At 47.8% G+C, this 17,867-nt stretch overlaps 1 protein-coding gene across 1 annotated transcript in view; it reads right to left on the bottom strand.

The window, feature by feature from the left end:
- Positions 1-1,543: 1,543 nt before the first annotated feature.
- MYO10 (myosin X) overlaps positions 1,544-17,867 on the bottom strand; it is a 227,601-nt gene continuing 211,277 nt past the window's right edge. Inside the window, exons 30-41 of the mRNA XM_047093899.1 lie at positions 17,490-17,545; positions 15,430-15,572; positions 15,001-15,195; positions 13,929-14,086; positions 11,393-11,516; positions 10,620-10,917; positions 9,574-9,781; positions 8,580-8,716; positions 7,241-7,361; positions 6,412-6,864; positions 3,677-3,868; positions 1,544-2,094 (exon numbers count right to left, since the gene is read on the bottom strand). Coding sequence (XP_046949855.1) covers positions 1,993-2,094; positions 3,677-3,868; positions 6,412-6,864; positions 7,241-7,361; positions 8,580-8,716; positions 9,574-9,781; positions 10,620-10,917; positions 11,393-11,516; positions 13,929-14,086; positions 15,001-15,195; positions 15,430-15,572; positions 17,490-17,545 — 2,187 coding nt within the window. The 3' untranslated portion in view covers positions 1,544-1,992. The remainder of the gene's footprint in view (positions 2,095-3,676; positions 3,869-6,411; positions 6,865-7,240; positions 7,362-8,579; positions 8,717-9,573; positions 9,782-10,619; positions 10,918-11,392; positions 11,517-13,928; positions 14,087-15,000; positions 15,196-15,429; positions 15,573-17,489; positions 17,546-17,867) is intronic.

Here is a 17,867-nt window from a genome sequence, read left to right as displayed (position 1 = left end):
AGCAATTGCCCATTTGTAGGTATTTATCCAAAGGATACAAAAACGCTGATCCAAAGGGGCACATGCACCCCAATGTTTATAGCGGCACTATCAACAACAAATTACGGAAAGAGCCTAAATGTCCATCGACTGACGAACGGATAAGGAAGTGGTATGTATATATATATACACACACAATGGAATATTAATGAAAAGGAATGAAATCTTGCTATTTGCAACAACACGGATAGAACTAGAGTGTATTATGCTAAGCAAAGTAAGTCAGAAAAATAGGATTCATTCATGAAATTTAAGAAACAGATGAACATGGGGGAGGGAAGGAAAAATAAGATTAAAAACAGGGAGGCAAACCATAAGAGATTCTTAAAATCAGAGAACTGAGGGTTGCTGGAGGGGAGGTAGGTCAGGGATGGGCTAAATGGGTGATGGGCATTAAGGCGGACGCTTGTTGGGATGAGCACTGGGTGATCTATGTAGGTGATAAATCGCTAAATTCTACTCCTAAAACCATTATTATACTATATGTTAACTAGCTTGGGTTTAAATTAAGAAAAAAAAAAAAAGCAAACCCAAACCCCATAATGTCTTTCGAGTCACCCTGATAAAGAAAACACACTGCGTGATAGCTAATATCTTTTATTGTCAGACTTTCTTTGAGCCAACAGACCATGATTTCGCATAGCTGTCCTGGAGGGATAAGGCAATTTTTTTTTCTTTCTTTGTGGGTAGACTTAGTTGGCCTAAGTCTTTACAACTTTTCTATATAAAAATAAAAGTCCGAGACCAGATTTTTTTTTTCTGGCCATAAACACTGATTTATTTACAGGCACCTGGTCAGACTATCATTATAAACTTGGGAGAAGACGTATTATATTAAAGCCTTAGCATTTATACTGTCAGGGTCCTTTACAAGACTCGCTCATGCATTACACCCTTCGGGGACGCGGCATCTTGCTGCCATATCCATCGTGGTATTTGGTAATCTACCCGGAGCGATCCAGACTAACCTTCAAAGAAAAATTTTTCTTAACTTAAATTTTTTTAGGAACTAAAGACTCAAAAAATGACTTCATATCGTTCTAAAAACAGCACTGGAGCCAGCTGTTGAAGAGTGGTTTATAAATACAATTATTTGTATAGGCTGCATATCTGTTTATAATACAGCAGATGCAGAGTGCAGACTTTTGCTACATGTAAAACAGAACGGAGTCAAAAATGTGGTTTTCGAAATACAGCAAAGACAGGAAAACCCAGGATTCTGGTGTGTTAATAAAACCACCTCATAAAGTAACGACTGAAGACTAGAACTCTGAACTATTAAAATATACAGACTGTTTACACCATTGCACATCCTTTTTCCCTTTGCTTTTAATGCTCATGAGACAGTGATTAAAGTGATGAGTTTATGAACACATGGGCGCACAGGCAGGCACACAGACTTAAAAGATGAAACAAACAAAAGTTAATATATGTCCATGAGGAAGGCTGCCAGCAGCACTCCAACTAAAATATCCTGTCCCCTTGTGCTCCCTCTGTTCCCCCTCCCGACCCCCTCACCTTCCCTCCAAGTAGGGAAATCAGGCTGGGAGGTTAGTGCAGAATTGATAGATGAACACCCCCCACCAAGCTTTGTAAGTCTGCCCCCAAACAGGGGCTGGGGGGGCATTTCCCTTCAGTAGCACAGTTAAGGTCAATTAGTGTTGGTTCCACACGTTAAGGCACTTCTGGCTGGTTTGGTGGCAGCGTGGGGGCTTTTTTCCTCTCTGTCTTAAGGCATGTGTCATCTAAGAGTAGTAAAGCTTTCGAAACTGGGCGGACTGTTAAGGTTGACAGCTTAGTACAGGATCGCGGACGTCGACGGGGCGAAAGGACCCTGGGAGACGCCTCCCTCCGACGAGGGGCTTCCAGAAGCGGGGGCAGCTCTGCCCTGGCCGGCCGAGGCCAGAGGGTGGCCCATCCGGACGCTGAAGACACGCGGACTCCCTCCCGCCTTCACCTGGAGCTGCCCTGGCTGCTCACGGAGCGCGACGCGCTGTAGCGTTTCTTCACGATCATGCTGATGTAGGCTTTCATGAGCTTGGCCACATCGACCACCTGCCCAGGGGAAGCAGAAGGGGCACACGGTCAGAGTCTCGGCCGGGATGATGGGCCCCCCCGTCCCCCAGGTTTGGAGGAGGCTGAGAGCTCAGCTGCTTTAACCTGTTCCTGGGCAGTGAGAAGGGAAGTCGTGGCTCCTCCGAATACGGTGTGCACCACCTGGTGGTTCTTCCACACAAAAATGACAATTCTGCGTGGTGTACAATTGTCAGATTTCACACGTTAGGGGGAAAAAAACTAAACCGCCCGAGGACACTAAAGTCTGTGGGTATCGTTCGGGCTGGGATCACTATCCCCACTTAAAATGATGGTAAATGAGGGGCCCCTGGGTGGCTCGGGTGGTTAAGCGTCCGAATCTTGGTTTCGACTCAGGCCATGATCTCGTGGTTCATGAGCTCGAGCCTCACGTCAGGCTCTGCACTGACAGTGTAGAGCCTGCTTGGGAGTGTCTCTCTCTCTCTCTCTCTCCTCCTGTCTGCCCCTCCCCTGCTCATCCTTGCTCTTTCTCAAAATAAATATTAAAAAAAAAAAAAAGGCTGGTAAAGGCCTGAGCCCACAATCCCACAATCCCAGCATCCCAGCTGGTGAACACTGTATCGTAGTCAACCCGTCATGCTGCGGCTGCAGAACAGAAAGAGGCTCGACGGGCCTGCGGACAAGTCACAGGTGCCGGCTGCGACCTCGTATTGGCTCCTTCCCGTGATGCAGTCACCGCCACCCCCTGGGGCCCGACCCTTCTCAGGCTGGCCTGCGTCCCTCTTCAGGCATCCTGACCTCCTTCCATTTCCCTCCTTCCCCCTCCCTTTTAATCCCGCCCAATCCCACCCACGGCAGTTGGTAAAACCACGGTCATTACATCAGGCACAATCAGACGCCCACAGTGGCTCCCTCTCCTTTCCCGGCGTCGACCAAACTTGGCAGCCGGGCGCCTTGGACCCTCCAGCCGGGGGCCCCGCCTCTTCCGTCTCACTGCTACCTCCCAGCGCCCTGGGCGCCCTCCTGACCTCCGGTCCGTCACTCCGCACCAGTGGCCAAACCGGAAGCCAGTCACTCATGTCTGTTTCCCACCTTTGCTCGCTAGGAGCCCCCTAAGCAGAGCCCTTCATAAAGGCTTCTGGATTTATCATGATGCTGATGACTGCATTTTAAGCTTCAGAGCAGACGGCACGCACATTTAAAGGCTCTTTCTTGCGATCCTGTGAGCCAGAATTAGCTCCGGCCAGGGTGGTCGTGCCCCTCACTCCCTCCAGCTGGCATTCACTGCCGTTATCATCAGCTGATTGGCACGAGGCTCTATTGCCAAACTATATATATTCTGGACATCTACATCATTCCCTTCCCCTTTCCTCTAGGGGTAAGACCCCACCGATAAAACGAAACCAAATTTCTCTGCTGCAAACATAGAAGAAACTGGAGATTCGATTTTGGCCCCCGAGGAACCTGAAGCTGGGGAGGGACCGCCACGCTGTAATTTCATATATTTTACAGCAAAACAAAATTACCCAAAGGCCCCAGGAAATGGGGTGTCATTTTTCTGTGTTGTCAAGGCCACAAACGATTTCCTTGGTTAGCCTCTTACCTCACTGGTTTCAAAGAGCAGTTCCCTCTCATCAACCACGATCTTGTACGTGTTTGCCAGAGGCGCCCCAAACGAGAGGATGTGCTCGTACTGGAAGGCCTCTAAAGGTCTTCCCTCCCCACGCTTGTAGACAGAAACAGCGTCCGCGCTGACGCCCAACCAGAGGTCCTGGGGGAAGCCGCCTTCCTTGCACTGCAGGCAAGAGTCAGATCACAAAGCAATTAGGAGCAGGAGAGAGGGAGCCAAGCCCCGTATGCAGAACACCAGATGCACCCAAGGCGTGTTCACGCCTGGGAGAACCGAATGAGGAGATACGGCATCTCCTTGGCTGTCTTCGTTGATTTCTGACCGGTTGACCCATCCTGTGCATCGGGAAAACTTAATCGGTGAATGCCAACATCGTGCTTCGACTTCACCAATGGAGACCATCACTCTCCGCCTCACCGGATTAGCTCTCGGAGGTGGCCCGAGCTCGCCAGCAAACCCACCAGCTTGAGCCCATCTCCTGTATCTAGGTCTTCCTCCGACCCTTTTTCAGATAATTATTCTTCAAATACAAAATCGAAGATCAGGGGAAAAATTCTCCAAAACACTCTGTGCCTAGCAGTCCTGGCTCCTTTTGAAAAATAGCGTTCTTTTTTTTTTTTTTTAAATTTTTTTTTTCAACGTTTATTTATTTTTGGGACAGAGAGAGACAGAGCATGAACGGGGAGGGGCAGAGAGAAAGGGAGACACAGAATCGGAAACAGGCTCCAGGCTCTGAGCCATCAGCCCAGAGCCTGATGCGGGGCTCGAACTCCCGGACCGCGAGATCGTGACCTGGCTGAAGTCGGACGCTTAACCGACTGCGCCACCCAGGCGCCCCGAAAAATAGGGTTCTTGACAAGAGGCAGCAGTGACCTCCTGTGAGCACAGCGGTAACAGGAGTATCACTGGCTTCGTAACAGGCTTCCCTGCATGGATTGGTGTTGGAAAACAAGAGCCCTGATGTAGGGATGAGAACACAGGGCTGATGGGAACCAATACAAATGGGAGGGATGGGGGGGGGGGGGAGTGCTGGGTGGCTCAGACAGTTAAGCATATGACTTCGGCTCAGGTCATGCTCTCATGGTTCATGAGTTCGAGCCCCGTATCAGGCTCTGTGCTGACAGCTCGGAGCCTGGAGCCTGCTTCGGATTCTGTGTCTCCCTCTCTCTAGCCCTCCCCTGCTCATGCTGTCTCTCTCCCTCTCTCTCTCAAAAATAAAAAATTAAACGAAAAACAAATGGGAGGGATATACATTAGTGACACCAAGAAGAGGTGTTGTACAAAGCATCTGATTTACACCTAAAAACAAACCTAACTGAACCAACCAAACCAAAGATAGAATCCAGTGAAAAGCCATGAAGGGATCTTGGAAAAGATAATCAATATTTACATCTTTATAAAGCCTCATTTACAAGTCATCAGATACCAAACATGCGGAAAGAAAAATGAAAGCTCATTTAGACCAGGAGGCTGGTAAAGCTACCTGTTAAGGGACAGGGAGTAAATATTTTGGGTTTTGGGGGCCACGTGGTCTCTGTCATAGCTATTCAATACCACCATTTTGGTGTGAAAACAGCCAGAGAAGACAGAGAAAGGAAGGAATATTACTGTGTTCCAATAAAACATTATAAAAGGTGGCGGAAAGGATTTGGCCCATGGACTGCCAAGTCTTGATCTAGACCACTAGTAAGATTTCCTTTCAATAAATGGTCTTTAAAAAAAAAAAAAAAAAAGAGGTATGAGTCAGTATGGGTTAATGCTAATAGCAAAATTCCAATTGTGACACAAATTCTTCCCTGCCAACAGATAGTCATGGGGGAAAAAAAACAAACGTAAAATCCTAGTTGACCCATGTTGTTAAACATGGGGTTGAACTGTGCGGGTCCGCCAATATGCGGATTTTTTTTTTTTTAACGGTACGTATTTTCTCTTATGATTTGCTCAGTAACATTTTTCTCTAGCTGCGTTGTAAGAATACAGTATGTAATACACGTAACATGCAAAATATGTGTTAACTGTTCATGTTCTTGGTAAAGTTTTCGGTCAACAGCAGGACCATTAGCAGGTATGCTTTTAGGGAGTCAAAAATTATACGCGGATTTTCAACCGCCTGGGGGTCGGCGCCCCAACCCCAATGTCGTTCAAGGGCCGATTGTATCCAAAATTTATAATTCTATGTACACAATTCTAAAAAAAATTTTAAATACAGATTTTCACCAGCACTTTTTGATTGGATCTATCTAGAACTTCCCTCATAAAGAAGAGAGGGGCTTCTGGGTGGCTCAGTTGGTTAAGCGTCTGACTCTTGATTTCGGCTCAGGTCACGATCTCATGGTTTGGGAGAGCGAGCCCAGCACTGGACTCTGCGCTGGCAGCACGGAGCCCGCTTGGGATTCTCTCTCCCTCTCTGCACCTCCCCCCCCACGCACCAGTGCTCTCTCTCAAAACAAATAAAATAAATAGAAGTTACTTAAGAAGAGGTGACATCTTAATTTTCCATTCGCTCCTAATGTTGTGAAAGCATTTGCTACCAGACCGTTCGGTGGATGCGAGGGCGTGTTAATGGTAAAGCATGGTGGGGGGCCTCTAACACAAGGGGGCCAGAGAACAAAGGCTCCATCTTGCCCCATCCCCAGGCAAAGTAGTCGGCCAAGGCCACACCGAAAGGCACTCTTAGGCCAGTTGATCCCAGAAGCAACAGCCCTCACCTCCACATCAAAGAGCGTCGACCCATAGCCTGGCCACTCCTTGATCAAGGCCATGTACTTGGCCATGGCCTGCTCCTGACCCATTCCCTGCAATTTCTTCCATTTGTCAATGATGCTGGCCCGAGCCGAGGAGACTTCCTCCTTGATCCACATGTCCAGCAACTGCTCTTCCTCGACCTTCTGTCGGACGACAGACCCCGTCCGGAAGCTCCGCCTCAGCGTCCCCTCCAGGAAGCTCGTCCGCCTCTTCTCCAGCCGCTCACACGGGGTGAAGCTTTTGGTCGACTGGCTGATGCGGGCCTTCAGCCTCTGCACGGAGTAGACGTCCTCGAGGGGCGGCACGGAGGCATGCAGGGAGTAATCCCCCTGCAGGTACTGGAGCCGCAGGGCGGCGAGAACCTGGAGGTTCTCTTCGGGGGCCGGGTAGTGGCCACGGATAACAGCTTCGTGTGCCTGAAAGGAGGTGGCGGGCAGCGGCAGCATTAGGGGCGCGTGAGCCTAAATCCGCCAGCTTTCCCCTCCCGTGTCACCTCCCCTGCAAACTATACCCTCACCCCCTTTGGCTGCTTTACATTTCTCCCTAGCCCAGACAGCATCGAACCCATATTTTACCCTTTAATGTCTCTCCCCTGCCAGCTAAAACGGTTCTTGGCACAGGAGTTCAAATACAACATGCAGTAGTTTCGTTCTAGAAAGGCGTCACAGAGCAGCTGTCCCTGTGCATGCTGGGAAACATACCGCTATGCCCAACCGCTAACCTAGCAGCGGAGTGAACAGGTTTTAGCCCTGTTCCCCAGCAGAGGAATCCATTTCTGCAGGTTCCTTCTACCTGTTCAAACATAAACGCGAATTCCACACTGTCTTCCGGCACGTTGTCTGTGTCCAAGAAGCAGTAGAGTTTGAAGTAGAATTTCCAGGGCCGGTCCCCCACCTCCGATGTGGCAGCCAGCCTACAGACAGAAGAGACGTTCAGAAAGCACTAGGAGCTGACTTGAGATGGCTCGTTCCAAGGACACAGACGTTCTGTCCGTGCTCAGGTAACACAGTGGGGATGGGGATAGAGGCAGAGAAAACAGAACAAGGGCGAGGCTGATTACCAGAGTCCCTTATGTTATTTAGCCAGAGGTGAAAAATGACGCTTTCTTTCTCGTCTCACTTTAAGACCATAAACTTCAGCTAAACTGTGCTAACAAGTATTTTCTGAGTCGCCCAGTCAAATCAGTACTGGCTAAGCCTTATGCTGAATCCATAGGAAGAAAAGAAACAAAGGCTATATATATATATATCTTCATTCCCTTTACTAATCGTCAAGTAAACTACAGTATTTATAAAAATCAACATGAATATCACGTGTTTAAACTGAACAGGAATTCTGGGGCGCCTGGGTGGTTCAGTCGGTTAAGCGTCCCACTCTTGATTTTTGGCTCAGGGCATGATCTCACGGTTCACGGGATCAAGCCCCATGTTGGGCTCTGTGCTGGCAGTGCAGACCCTGCTTCAGATTCTCTGTCTCTGTCTCTGTCTCTCTGCCCCTCCCCCGCTCAGACTCTGTCTCTCCTAAAAAAAACACACATTAAAAAAAATTGAAAAGGAATATCTTTTGTGTTACTTAGGCGATCGGGAAGTCATAGATGAAATATTGTACATCCAAGAGATATAAAATGCATTTTGAACGATTTATGAGTTTGCTTGTGTCTGTTAGCCCAGTTTCAAAGCTAATGACAAGTGAAAAGCATAGACTCAAGAAATTCCAAGATAATGAGTATAGCAAGGACCTGAGAGAAAGAATGGGGTAAAGGAACAATCTTATTTGACACAGAGGCTTTATCTAGGAATCAAGAAAAACAGGAACACCAGGGTGGCTCAGTTAAACATCCGACTCTTGATTTTGGCTCAGGTCGTGATCTCTCAGTTTGTGGGACTGAGCTCCGTGTCGAGCTCTGTGCTGACAGTGCGGAGCCTGCTTGGAATTCTCGCTCTCAGAATAAACATTTACAAAAAGAAAAACAGGCAGCAGAAAGATATGGAAAATGAAACATGCTTTAGCACAAGTAAAAGAAAAGGCACTCAAATGCACACTGAAGGTGAAAATGGAATAGAAATTCAAATCCTCAACTCTCAATTTCTTTGACTTAAATCTGCTAGCACTTGAGGGAGAAGGCACTTACTTTTCAAACTTTGCTAACACGTCAGCTACGATGGTTCGGCTTTCAATGGCTTTATCCACATTTCCGTTGTACTCAAACAAGGCAAACATGTTCCTGCTGTCCTCCATGGCGAGGCCTCTGATCAGCTTCTCCACCACCTGCAAGATATACCCCGAGGGCTTCGGCTGCCAGCACGCGGTTCTAGAATGTGCCTTCCCCTGAACCCCAAGGGAGCTGCCGGCAAGCGAGGGTCCAAGCAGCCCCCTACAACTGTCCTGTGTGGTCACCCAGAATTTCAAAGGTGCCGTTTTTCCATTACTCTCTAGAGACCAGATTTGTCTTATCCTTGTAAAAAAAAGAACACGGGGTATGTATTTCACCCACTGGTAGAGAGGGATGGCGGGCGGATTTCTTGCAGACCCATCCTGGTAGGAAAGTGCATGAAAACCGAAGCCCTTTCATCTGATACATCCATCGACTGCCAAGAAACAAGGGTTTCCACCGTGTTTCTTCTTTCCACGCCAGAAGCTTCTCTGGGTTTTACTGCCCTACTTCTTTTAGCCAACTGGTTTTACAATACTAAATTTTAAAAAAGAAAGAAAAAAAGAAAGAAAAGAAAATACGCTCTCATCTGACCCATCACGGTAGATTTCTGTTTGGCAAACAGACACCTGATGGCAGAGATGCTCCAAAAAACCCCACGTCAGGGCGGGCACACCCGAGTCAGGGAGGAAATCTCTCCTCGACCCTCAACTGCTTGGCACGTCAGCAGGACTGCGGCTCAGGTATTCTGGCACCAGCTTAATTTTTGCATTCCTACTCATCTTTGATGCGTATTTTTGTCTCGTCGTACGTGAGCTTCGTCGTCGGTTACGGTTACATACACCCCGCTTACTGAGCCGCTGTACCATGCCGGTCACGACCGCACGCTGGCCCACCTAACTGCACAACTTCCCTGACGTCTGCACGGGGGCGGTCAGGGATCGGAGTCCGCCGCGGCGGGCTTCTCCCTCACCTCCCCGGCCGTGGTGTGGGAGTTGATGGTGATCTTGCAGGAGCCTCCGCCGTGGCAGTGCACCGTGGACGTCATCTCCTGCCTGTGGATCAGTGCTTCTATCTCATCTCGGGAAGGCACAAACTCTCTGCATTTGGTTTTCTTGAGAGATTCATAAATGAAGAGGGAGTATTTTTCCATCTCGGTTCCTGGAAACTGCTCCCGTATCCTAGGAGACAAACACTTCGCTGTTAATATGCTAGACCGCGGCTGGCCGCCGTCTGGGCGCTGGGCTGCTTCAGCAGGCGGAGCCGGTGGCCCCCCAGTGACGCGTGCGGCAGATGCCGGTCACTTCCCAGCTGGGGCCTCTACTGTCCTGTGTAGGTTTTGTTTAAAAGCAAAACAAAAACAAAAACAAAAAACCAAAAACAACCAAAAACAAATCCCAAAGCTTTTGCTGCCAGCTCACCTCCATGATGCTGGTGACGGTCACGTCTCAGACCATCGTATGAAAACTGTTCTTAGGTAGTTTGCCTCAGAGTCTGCACGGGAATGTTTCTGTTTGATCTGGACCAAAAATAGCTAAGGTTTCCCCCCTCCATGTATACAGGCAGCGGTAATTAAATGTATTTGACGTCTGAGGTGCCTGGGGGGGCTCAGGGGGCTGAGCATCCGACTTTGGCTTGGGGCGTGATCCCACGGTTCATGAGTTCGAGCCCCACATCAGGCTCTCTGCTGTCAGTGTGGAGCCTGCCTCAGATCCTCTGTCTCCGCCCCTCCCCTGTTCATGCTCTCTCAAAAATAAATATTAAAAAAAAAAAAACGTATTCAGCCTCTTCCACATGGGGACACTACACTGGAAGTGACCGCGTCCCTGAGACAGCCTTGTGTGGCTTGAGCTGGAGAGGAGGCCTGCACAGTGTCAGCCTGCTCAAGGGGACGCACGCGTCTGACCAAGAGGTCCCCGACCACGCGAGGTGCCTTCTGTTTCGGGCTCTCCGCATCTGAGCTCCGCCCCGCCCCTGCGGTGTGCACCGCCCCCCCACCCCCCGCCATGTACCCCCCACCTTCTCAGATGGAACCGCAGGTACTTGAGGATGCCCCGGCTCGGCAAGAAGGTGCAGCTTAAGCACGTCAGGATTTGCCAGCTGCACAGGTTGCCCACGCTGCCCGGATGGGGCACCTTGTTGGTCTGTTTGATGAGCTGGCAGTACAGCTCGTCTCGCAGAGGTCGGAGGTCATGCCCAGTCTGCAGGATGCCCTGGATGATGGGAATGGGGTCGGACATGGACTCCAGTTGCTGGAGGGAATTGAAGATCTTGATGGCTTCATCCTGAAGGGTGGTGTAGCCTTTGTCTTTGAGCACTAGGAGGAGGACACACACACAAGTCACACGGAGGGTTTGGCCAGGGTACAATCTGAGCATCGCACAGGGGGAAGGAACGGGGACAGACGTCGGCTTCACGACCCAGGGCTCGCCACGTTCCCTGAACATCTGAATCAGGCGAACACAGAGGTGAGAGCGTTGTGCTCTTTTGTTACTCAATTCACCTATTTCACTCTACAAGACGCTTGCTTAAAAGTCGGTCTGTTGCCAGACAGGTTCTCTATTTTTAGGATCCGGGAATAGACTTTTAATTCTCTGGCAAATTAAGGCAACCCTGAGTTCAGAGGCAGGGCTGGCATTTCCTGACTCCCTTGAAAATCGTTCTCTTAGTTCCACAGTCCTCTTCTCACCACAAGCGACAGATGCTGGCTGGACAGAGAGGCAGAGTCGGTGACCGGGGAGAACAGTTACGGTACCGAGAACAGCGGGGCGCGGGCGGGGCTGGGGACTCACGGTTCAGGTTGATGTCTCCGTAGGGCAGGGGCAGGAGCGGCGAGTGCAGGGGGTGGTGTGTGTGACGGAGGATGGGGTTCCGTTTGTAGATCTGCTCCACCACATCCGAGTTCAGGCAGTTCTCCTGGAAAGCAGAGGACCCGGTAAAGCCAGACAGCCGGCTCACCCAGAACACATGCACATAAATGAACAAAATCATCTGTATTCTCCCACACGTGAACCTCTCCCAGAGTCTAAAGCGTCCGTGGGCCTCGGGGCGTGGTGAGGGTCTAGCATTAATAATTCAAGCGCAAAGATACCAGCAATCTGTGTCTGAAGGCAAATCACAAATACACGTTTTTCTCACAGCTCAGTCCATGTGTATATATTTTCCCACGTTATAAAAAAAACCCAAAAATTTCCACTGGAGATTACATATGCTTCAAAAACACTGACGTTCTCTTGCTATTTAGCCACCAATCATGTAGCCAAACCGTGTATTTTTATCCATAATTCTTTTAAAAAGAACTGGGTGGCTCAGTTGGGTAAGCGTCTGACTTCAGCTCAGGTCATGATCTCACCGTTCGTGAGTTCGAGCCCCGCGTCGGGCTCTGTGCTGACAGCTCGGAGCCTGGAGCCTGCTTCAGATTCTGTGTCTCCCTCTCTGCCCCTCCCCTACTCACACTCTGTCTCTCTCTCAAAAATAAATAAACATTAAAAAAATTAAAAAAAAAATACATTGTTTTCGTTCTTTAAATGATCTTCTGTATTTCTCTACACATAAAAGTTACACGTTAGGATGTTATTACTGAGACCGTTCAACACGCCTGCCGTCTCTTTCTTGAAATTTAAGAGATCTCATAGCAATTCATCATGCACTTACGCTCCTAAAATGTTAACGGGGGATTCAAAAAAGGCAAAGTTCCTTTTAGAACATTAAATAAACAGAAAAGTTGGAGAGGCAGTGAATCATTCTAGTGTGGTAATTTCCACTATGAAACTTTTTTGGTTAACACCCAGTTAGTTAAGAGCCAGAAAAAAAGAAAAAAAAACCAAACTATTTCAAAAATTTTGTATGGACTTAATTAGGGCAACCTATTTAAAAAAAAAAAAACATTGCTTCATATTTGGAAAATTCAATTACTCTTTTAATGACAGATGTCAAATTCGAGAAGATAAGAATACAGCTGACATAGCTTTGAAGAGAAAGTTCAGCTGATGTGTTTTTTTCACTCCTTTCTCAAAAGGAAGCTTTAAAAACAGTTTTTTAAATGCGAAAAAGGAAGTTACTAGTATTTAGCACCCTGGGTTCCATGGAAAGCTTTACAGAGACTTGGAGAATAATTAGCTTGGTGGAATTGAGCTCCAAATACCCAGAAAATGCACCACTTTGGAATCAAGAGGCAGATTTGTGTTCGGTGGGAAATTGTGCACTACTGCATTATTAGACCCTCTTCCGCCTCTGCAAAGGCAGCGCTTGCCTCCTGGATCTGAATTTTCCTTGATGTAGATCAGTAAATACCTATCTTGCTATCATTCTCAAATCTTTTCTGTCACTGCTCCAGCTCTTCCCTTTGTATTGGGAATCTATCCGAATGGGTAACTTGGAGGAACAGCAGTAAAAATAATCCCCTTGACCCGGTTCTACACTGGGGACTGACCAGCTACATGAACAGCGCAATCAGACTATTCTGTGTCTGTTTCCATTCCTGAAAAATGAGTGGAGTACCCTTTATGAATAATGCTGCCATTTCATTATTCACTCAATGTATACTCAACTGAGCAATTAATCTTTATAAAAAGGAAATGAAAATTTAACCAGGTTAGGGGCACCTGGGTGGCTCAGTCGGTTAAGCATCGGACTCTTGGTTTCGGCTCAGGTCACGATCTCATGGTCGTGAGATGGGAGACCCGAGTCAGGCTGACTCCAAGCTGGGCACGGAGACTGCTTGAGATCTCTCTCTCCCCCTCTGCCCCTACCTTGCTCATGCACTCACTTTCGCAAACAAACAAACAAACAAACAAAAAGAAAGTCAGTGTAGGTCCAGAGATTGGGACGCTTCCTGTTGTGTTTGGGGGTGCCTACTAAAGGTTCCAAGTTTTCTAGACCAATCCTGGCTATTTGTGTACCCACCTGTGTGGTCCGCTAACTGTATCGTAAGGATAGGATTATCGTGTTACTCCTAGAAGGTCCCCAACCCAGGGCTGAAGGGCAACTTGTGGCACACGTCACCTCCACGCAGATCACAGCACGTCCCCGTCACGGGGAGTTCTGCACCCCAGACCACAGACCATCATTCCTCTGTCTACACAACACAAGCCCACATTTGCCTCAGCGGCAACATGACACCTCTCTGGAGACGAAGTATTTTTAGCGTAAGCTTTCGGCTCAGCTCTCGAATTCAGATTTCTAAAAGCAGTGACGTTCCAACAGAAAACCAACCAAAAGTTAGTTTTTGATTACAGAATAAAAATGGAGCTTGATCAACGTCTTGACGTTCCAAGGGTGAGAACCGGTGAGCTACCTCCCGTGAGCCACCCTGTTTTGAATCCTTACCTTGATGTCTTGAATCAGCTGCTGGGTGGGAGTGTCGATCGGGGCCTTGGCGTCTGTCACATTTTGAATGGCGCTGGACCACCTGGTGGCCTCGTTGAGCAGCTTGGTGTAGAGCCGGTAGCAGTGCTTGCGGCCGTACACGGTGACATTCCAGTAGCCTGTGACAGAGCACACACACCACGGGCGTCAGCCTCCGCAGGGATGGTCTGGCACCGGAGTCCCAGAAAGCCAGAAACTCAGCCCTGTTGTCAGAGCCGGTGTCCTCTCCACCTGAGCCCCTTTAATTAGCTAATTCAACAAATCCTCTCCCAGTTCCTACACGCGCCTTGTCCTGTGCTAAGCACCCACATGCCCAAACGAGGAGCGTACAGCTGCCGAGAGGAAGACACATAAAGTAAGAAACCCAGGAGTAAATACATAAAAGGGTCACGTTTGCTCTGGAAAAAAAACAGGCACAAACTGGAAGTTCCTTTCCCGGCTCTGGACAAGAGTGAAAACGCTTCCCTCCCTTCCTACTGTTCCTTCTCCCCTCCTGTTTCTTCTCCTTTCCTTAGGCTCTCCCTTGAGAAGAAAACACTTCTGCTAAGCAAAACAGTCTGTGTGTCCAGAAACAAGCTGTCGCAGGGGACAGAGGAGCTATGTTTGCAAAAGCGCAAAATCACAACTAGCAACAAAACCCAAACAATGTAGAAACGTCTTCGTAATAGTGACAAGGGGAAAAAAAACAAAACAAAACTAAGCTAACATCAGTGCTCTCTATTCTACTAGGTGAAGCTCACGGACAGTCAGGATTGATCTTTCTTAGGCTGCGTTAGGGGTCTCACAGCACAAAGACGAAAACGCGGCATACAGAAATAAAGCTCCATACAGGAGAATCCCTGTTTATACGTGACTGTCTTCAGAAGAACACTTCTGCAACTCAGTTAAGCGGGACCTCTTCACCGCGGTTTCAATACTAAGCGTGCATACAGCTAACCAAACTCCTCCCTCTGGTCCGAGCAAACCCAGGCCTCCTCGGGCTCCAGGTGCGAGCTTTCGGGCCCGGCTCGTCACAGGCACACGGCACCGTTACCTGTGTCTTTGAAGATCTTCTCGTCCGGAGGCACCACCGAGCACAGGCTATTGAGGACCAACGTGCCCAATTTCAGAGCATTCTTCTCTGAGCTCTTGTAGTAATCCAAGGAATTGTGGGTAAGCACAAACCACCGTTTTTTTAGTTTTAACGAAGACATCTTTGGACTGTTCTTTACTTCTTTGTGCAGCCACCCTGAAAAGGAAGATCGGAGTGTAAATTAAAAACTAGGAAGACAAACACCAAACATCAGGTAATAATTTGCAGGATGCTTCCTAATGGGTCATATTTCTATATATTTGCTAGAAAGGGCCACGACCCTTTCTTGTGTTTTTGTTGTTTGTCTGCTTGTTGGTCTGTTAAGCAAGTTCAAGAGTCAAAATTACTCAGGAAAGCTGCTCAAAGGGGCAAGGCCGTGGTGGCAGTCACCTCTCACGATGAATTCCTGGCCCTCCACTCTTGTGTCCCCCTTGGACCTCTGCAGCAGCGTTATCCAATGATGCATCTCCTCCGGTGTATCAGCGTTGCAATGCAGCACCCGGTTGGCCGTGATGATCACAAACGAATTGGGTCTGGGCGACAGGGCAAGAAGGAAGCCAAGACTTAGCGCTCTACTGTCCGCATCACCTGCTCGAACCAAGACCAGCTGCCTCTTTCCTGGCTTATGGTCAGCGGGACGAAAAGCGCGGTGCTATTTGTGGTTTGTGCTAAGGCAAATCTTGCTCATTTCTGCAGGATTTATTTTATGCATCATTAACCTTTAAACTTGGAGCAACACATTCAGGAGGCCCTGGAAGGGGAAAGATTCCTTCATGCAAAACTTTCCAAATGAAACTTGGTTCCGGGAAGGCTAAAATAAGGTGACGGTGGGGGAATTTTTTTTTTTTCTGATGCCTCTCCAAAGTAAATTTCTCTCTGCCTCTGGGTACTGCCTTGGATAATATTTCTGTGGGTCGGTAATGAAACGTCAGACACCAGTAATAAAAGCAGATCAGTAAATAGGTGTAAATGGAACATCTTATACACTTGATTATGCTTGCTACAAAAAGCCACCTGGGTCCATGTTTTCAAAGCAATCTAACAAAGGCTTATTTCCCAGTCAGGGATAACATAATAATGGAAATTTACTTTCTCCTTCACCTCTTTTTGTCTGGCAATGCCCTGAGTCTCTCCTAGGCCCTAGCTCATACTCATGCCTATATTGAACCACTTAAGCTGGTGGCTGTGAATTTCTTGCAGGCTTCCAAATGCTCGCGGCAATTAAGCGCTGCAAAAGTTCAAGAAAAAGCAAGATTAATGGGACTGTAGTAGACAGGGAAAAGACAGGTGCTCTTTAAAAGACACTTCTCTTGTTGGGAAGGAGGTGGGCACTTGAGGAAGAGAGAAGGATGTGAGTAGGAATGGAAAGTTCTAAGCACGGACCCTCACATGGCCCAGCCTGCTGGAGCGAAAGGGTTTAGGAGACAGATGTAGATAGGGTAGGAACTTGGCCGTCAGAATAAAATCTGGGCTGAATATGGACAAAACACACGTGTTAAAGGTTCTGAAGACTCTAGATAATTCTACCTAGTAGGCACTATTTTTGTTGTCAGTTGGAATACATTTCTATCCACTTTCTAAAGCTACCTTACTGAAGGCAGGAGCCAATTTTGATTCTTTTTTTTTTTAATTTTTTTTTTTTCAACGTTTATTTATTTTTGGGACAGAGAGAGACAGAGCATGAACGGGGGAGGGGCAGAGAGAGAGGGAGACACAGAATCGGAAACAGGCTCCAGGCTCTGAGCCATCAGCCCAGAGCCTGACGCGGGGCTCAAACTTCCGGACCGCGAGATCGTGACCTGGCTGAAGTCGGACGCTTAACCGACTGCGCCACCCAGGCGCCCCCAATTTTGATTCTTAATGCAGAATTCAAAGAGCAGCAAAGAAACACAGAGAAGACAAAGGTCAACGGTACAGACTCCTGAGGGCATCCATGAAGATGGTTTGCCTTCAAAAAAACAAAACCAACACATGCTATTTTAAGGGCACAAATAAGGTTGAGATGTCAAGGGAAGAATGTGGTTTAATTTATTAACACTCCACATATACGTTACAACAAGATCCTTTTTAAATTCCTTATTAAGTTTAGGAAGGGGAACAGCACCCTTCCCTATGGTGGAATACTATTTTCCTAAATAGGTATTTTCTTCCTCTTTGAATCCTGGGTTTACCCCTGTACCCAAATGAAGAATATTCCTCTTGTGTGTATGTTTTTAACTGTCTAAATTAGGTTTCCACGGTCTCTCCCAGCAGCCCAAAGATACCCAGAGAGGATGACTTCTGGGTGATATACAACTGGGCACAAAGAAAGAAGACTGGAATTGACCAGGTGACAACATGCAGCCTAAAATCATTTCACAGCTCGGAAAAGAAGGGACCTAGAAGCAGAGAGAGCTGTGGGAGCACGCAGGTTACTAATCACTTTCGCCAAGAGTCACATCTGAACTTACCTCTCGGGGCTGTCAGAGGCACACACAGAATCTATCATCCCCACATCCAAAGTGCCCTTGAAAGGAGCAAAAACAGAGGGAAGAGAACCATTGAAATACAGCACACATCATCATAATATCCTTAGATCACGAAGCTCTAAATAGGCAAACAAACAAAAACCTCCTTCCTTTTGAGTTAAATGCAAAATAATTGTTATCTAAGAAAGGTCCCACCTTCAGTTGGTGAGTACAGCCTCTAGACAGGGGAGACAGTTCACTTATGAAAAAATATATATATAAGTTAATCTCCCCGTCTTGTTTTTAAAATATGTTCAGGGAAAAGTGTTTACAAACTTCTTTCAATTGTACAAATTTTTCTGATTTACACTATGATCTATT

Source organism: Lynx rufus, unplaced genomic scaffold (genome assembly GCF_022079265.1).
Source record: "Lynx rufus isolate CCGP_SWC_20201006 ecotype Redwood Valley unplaced genomic scaffold, mLynRuf1.p SCAF_1, whole genome shotgun sequence".
In the NCBI taxonomy this organism is placed as follows: Eukaryota; Metazoa; Chordata; class Mammalia; order Carnivora; family Felidae; genus Lynx; species Lynx rufus.
The sequence above is the reverse complement of the archived record's forward strand: the minus strand, read 5'-3'. Positions and strand labels throughout refer to the sequence as shown.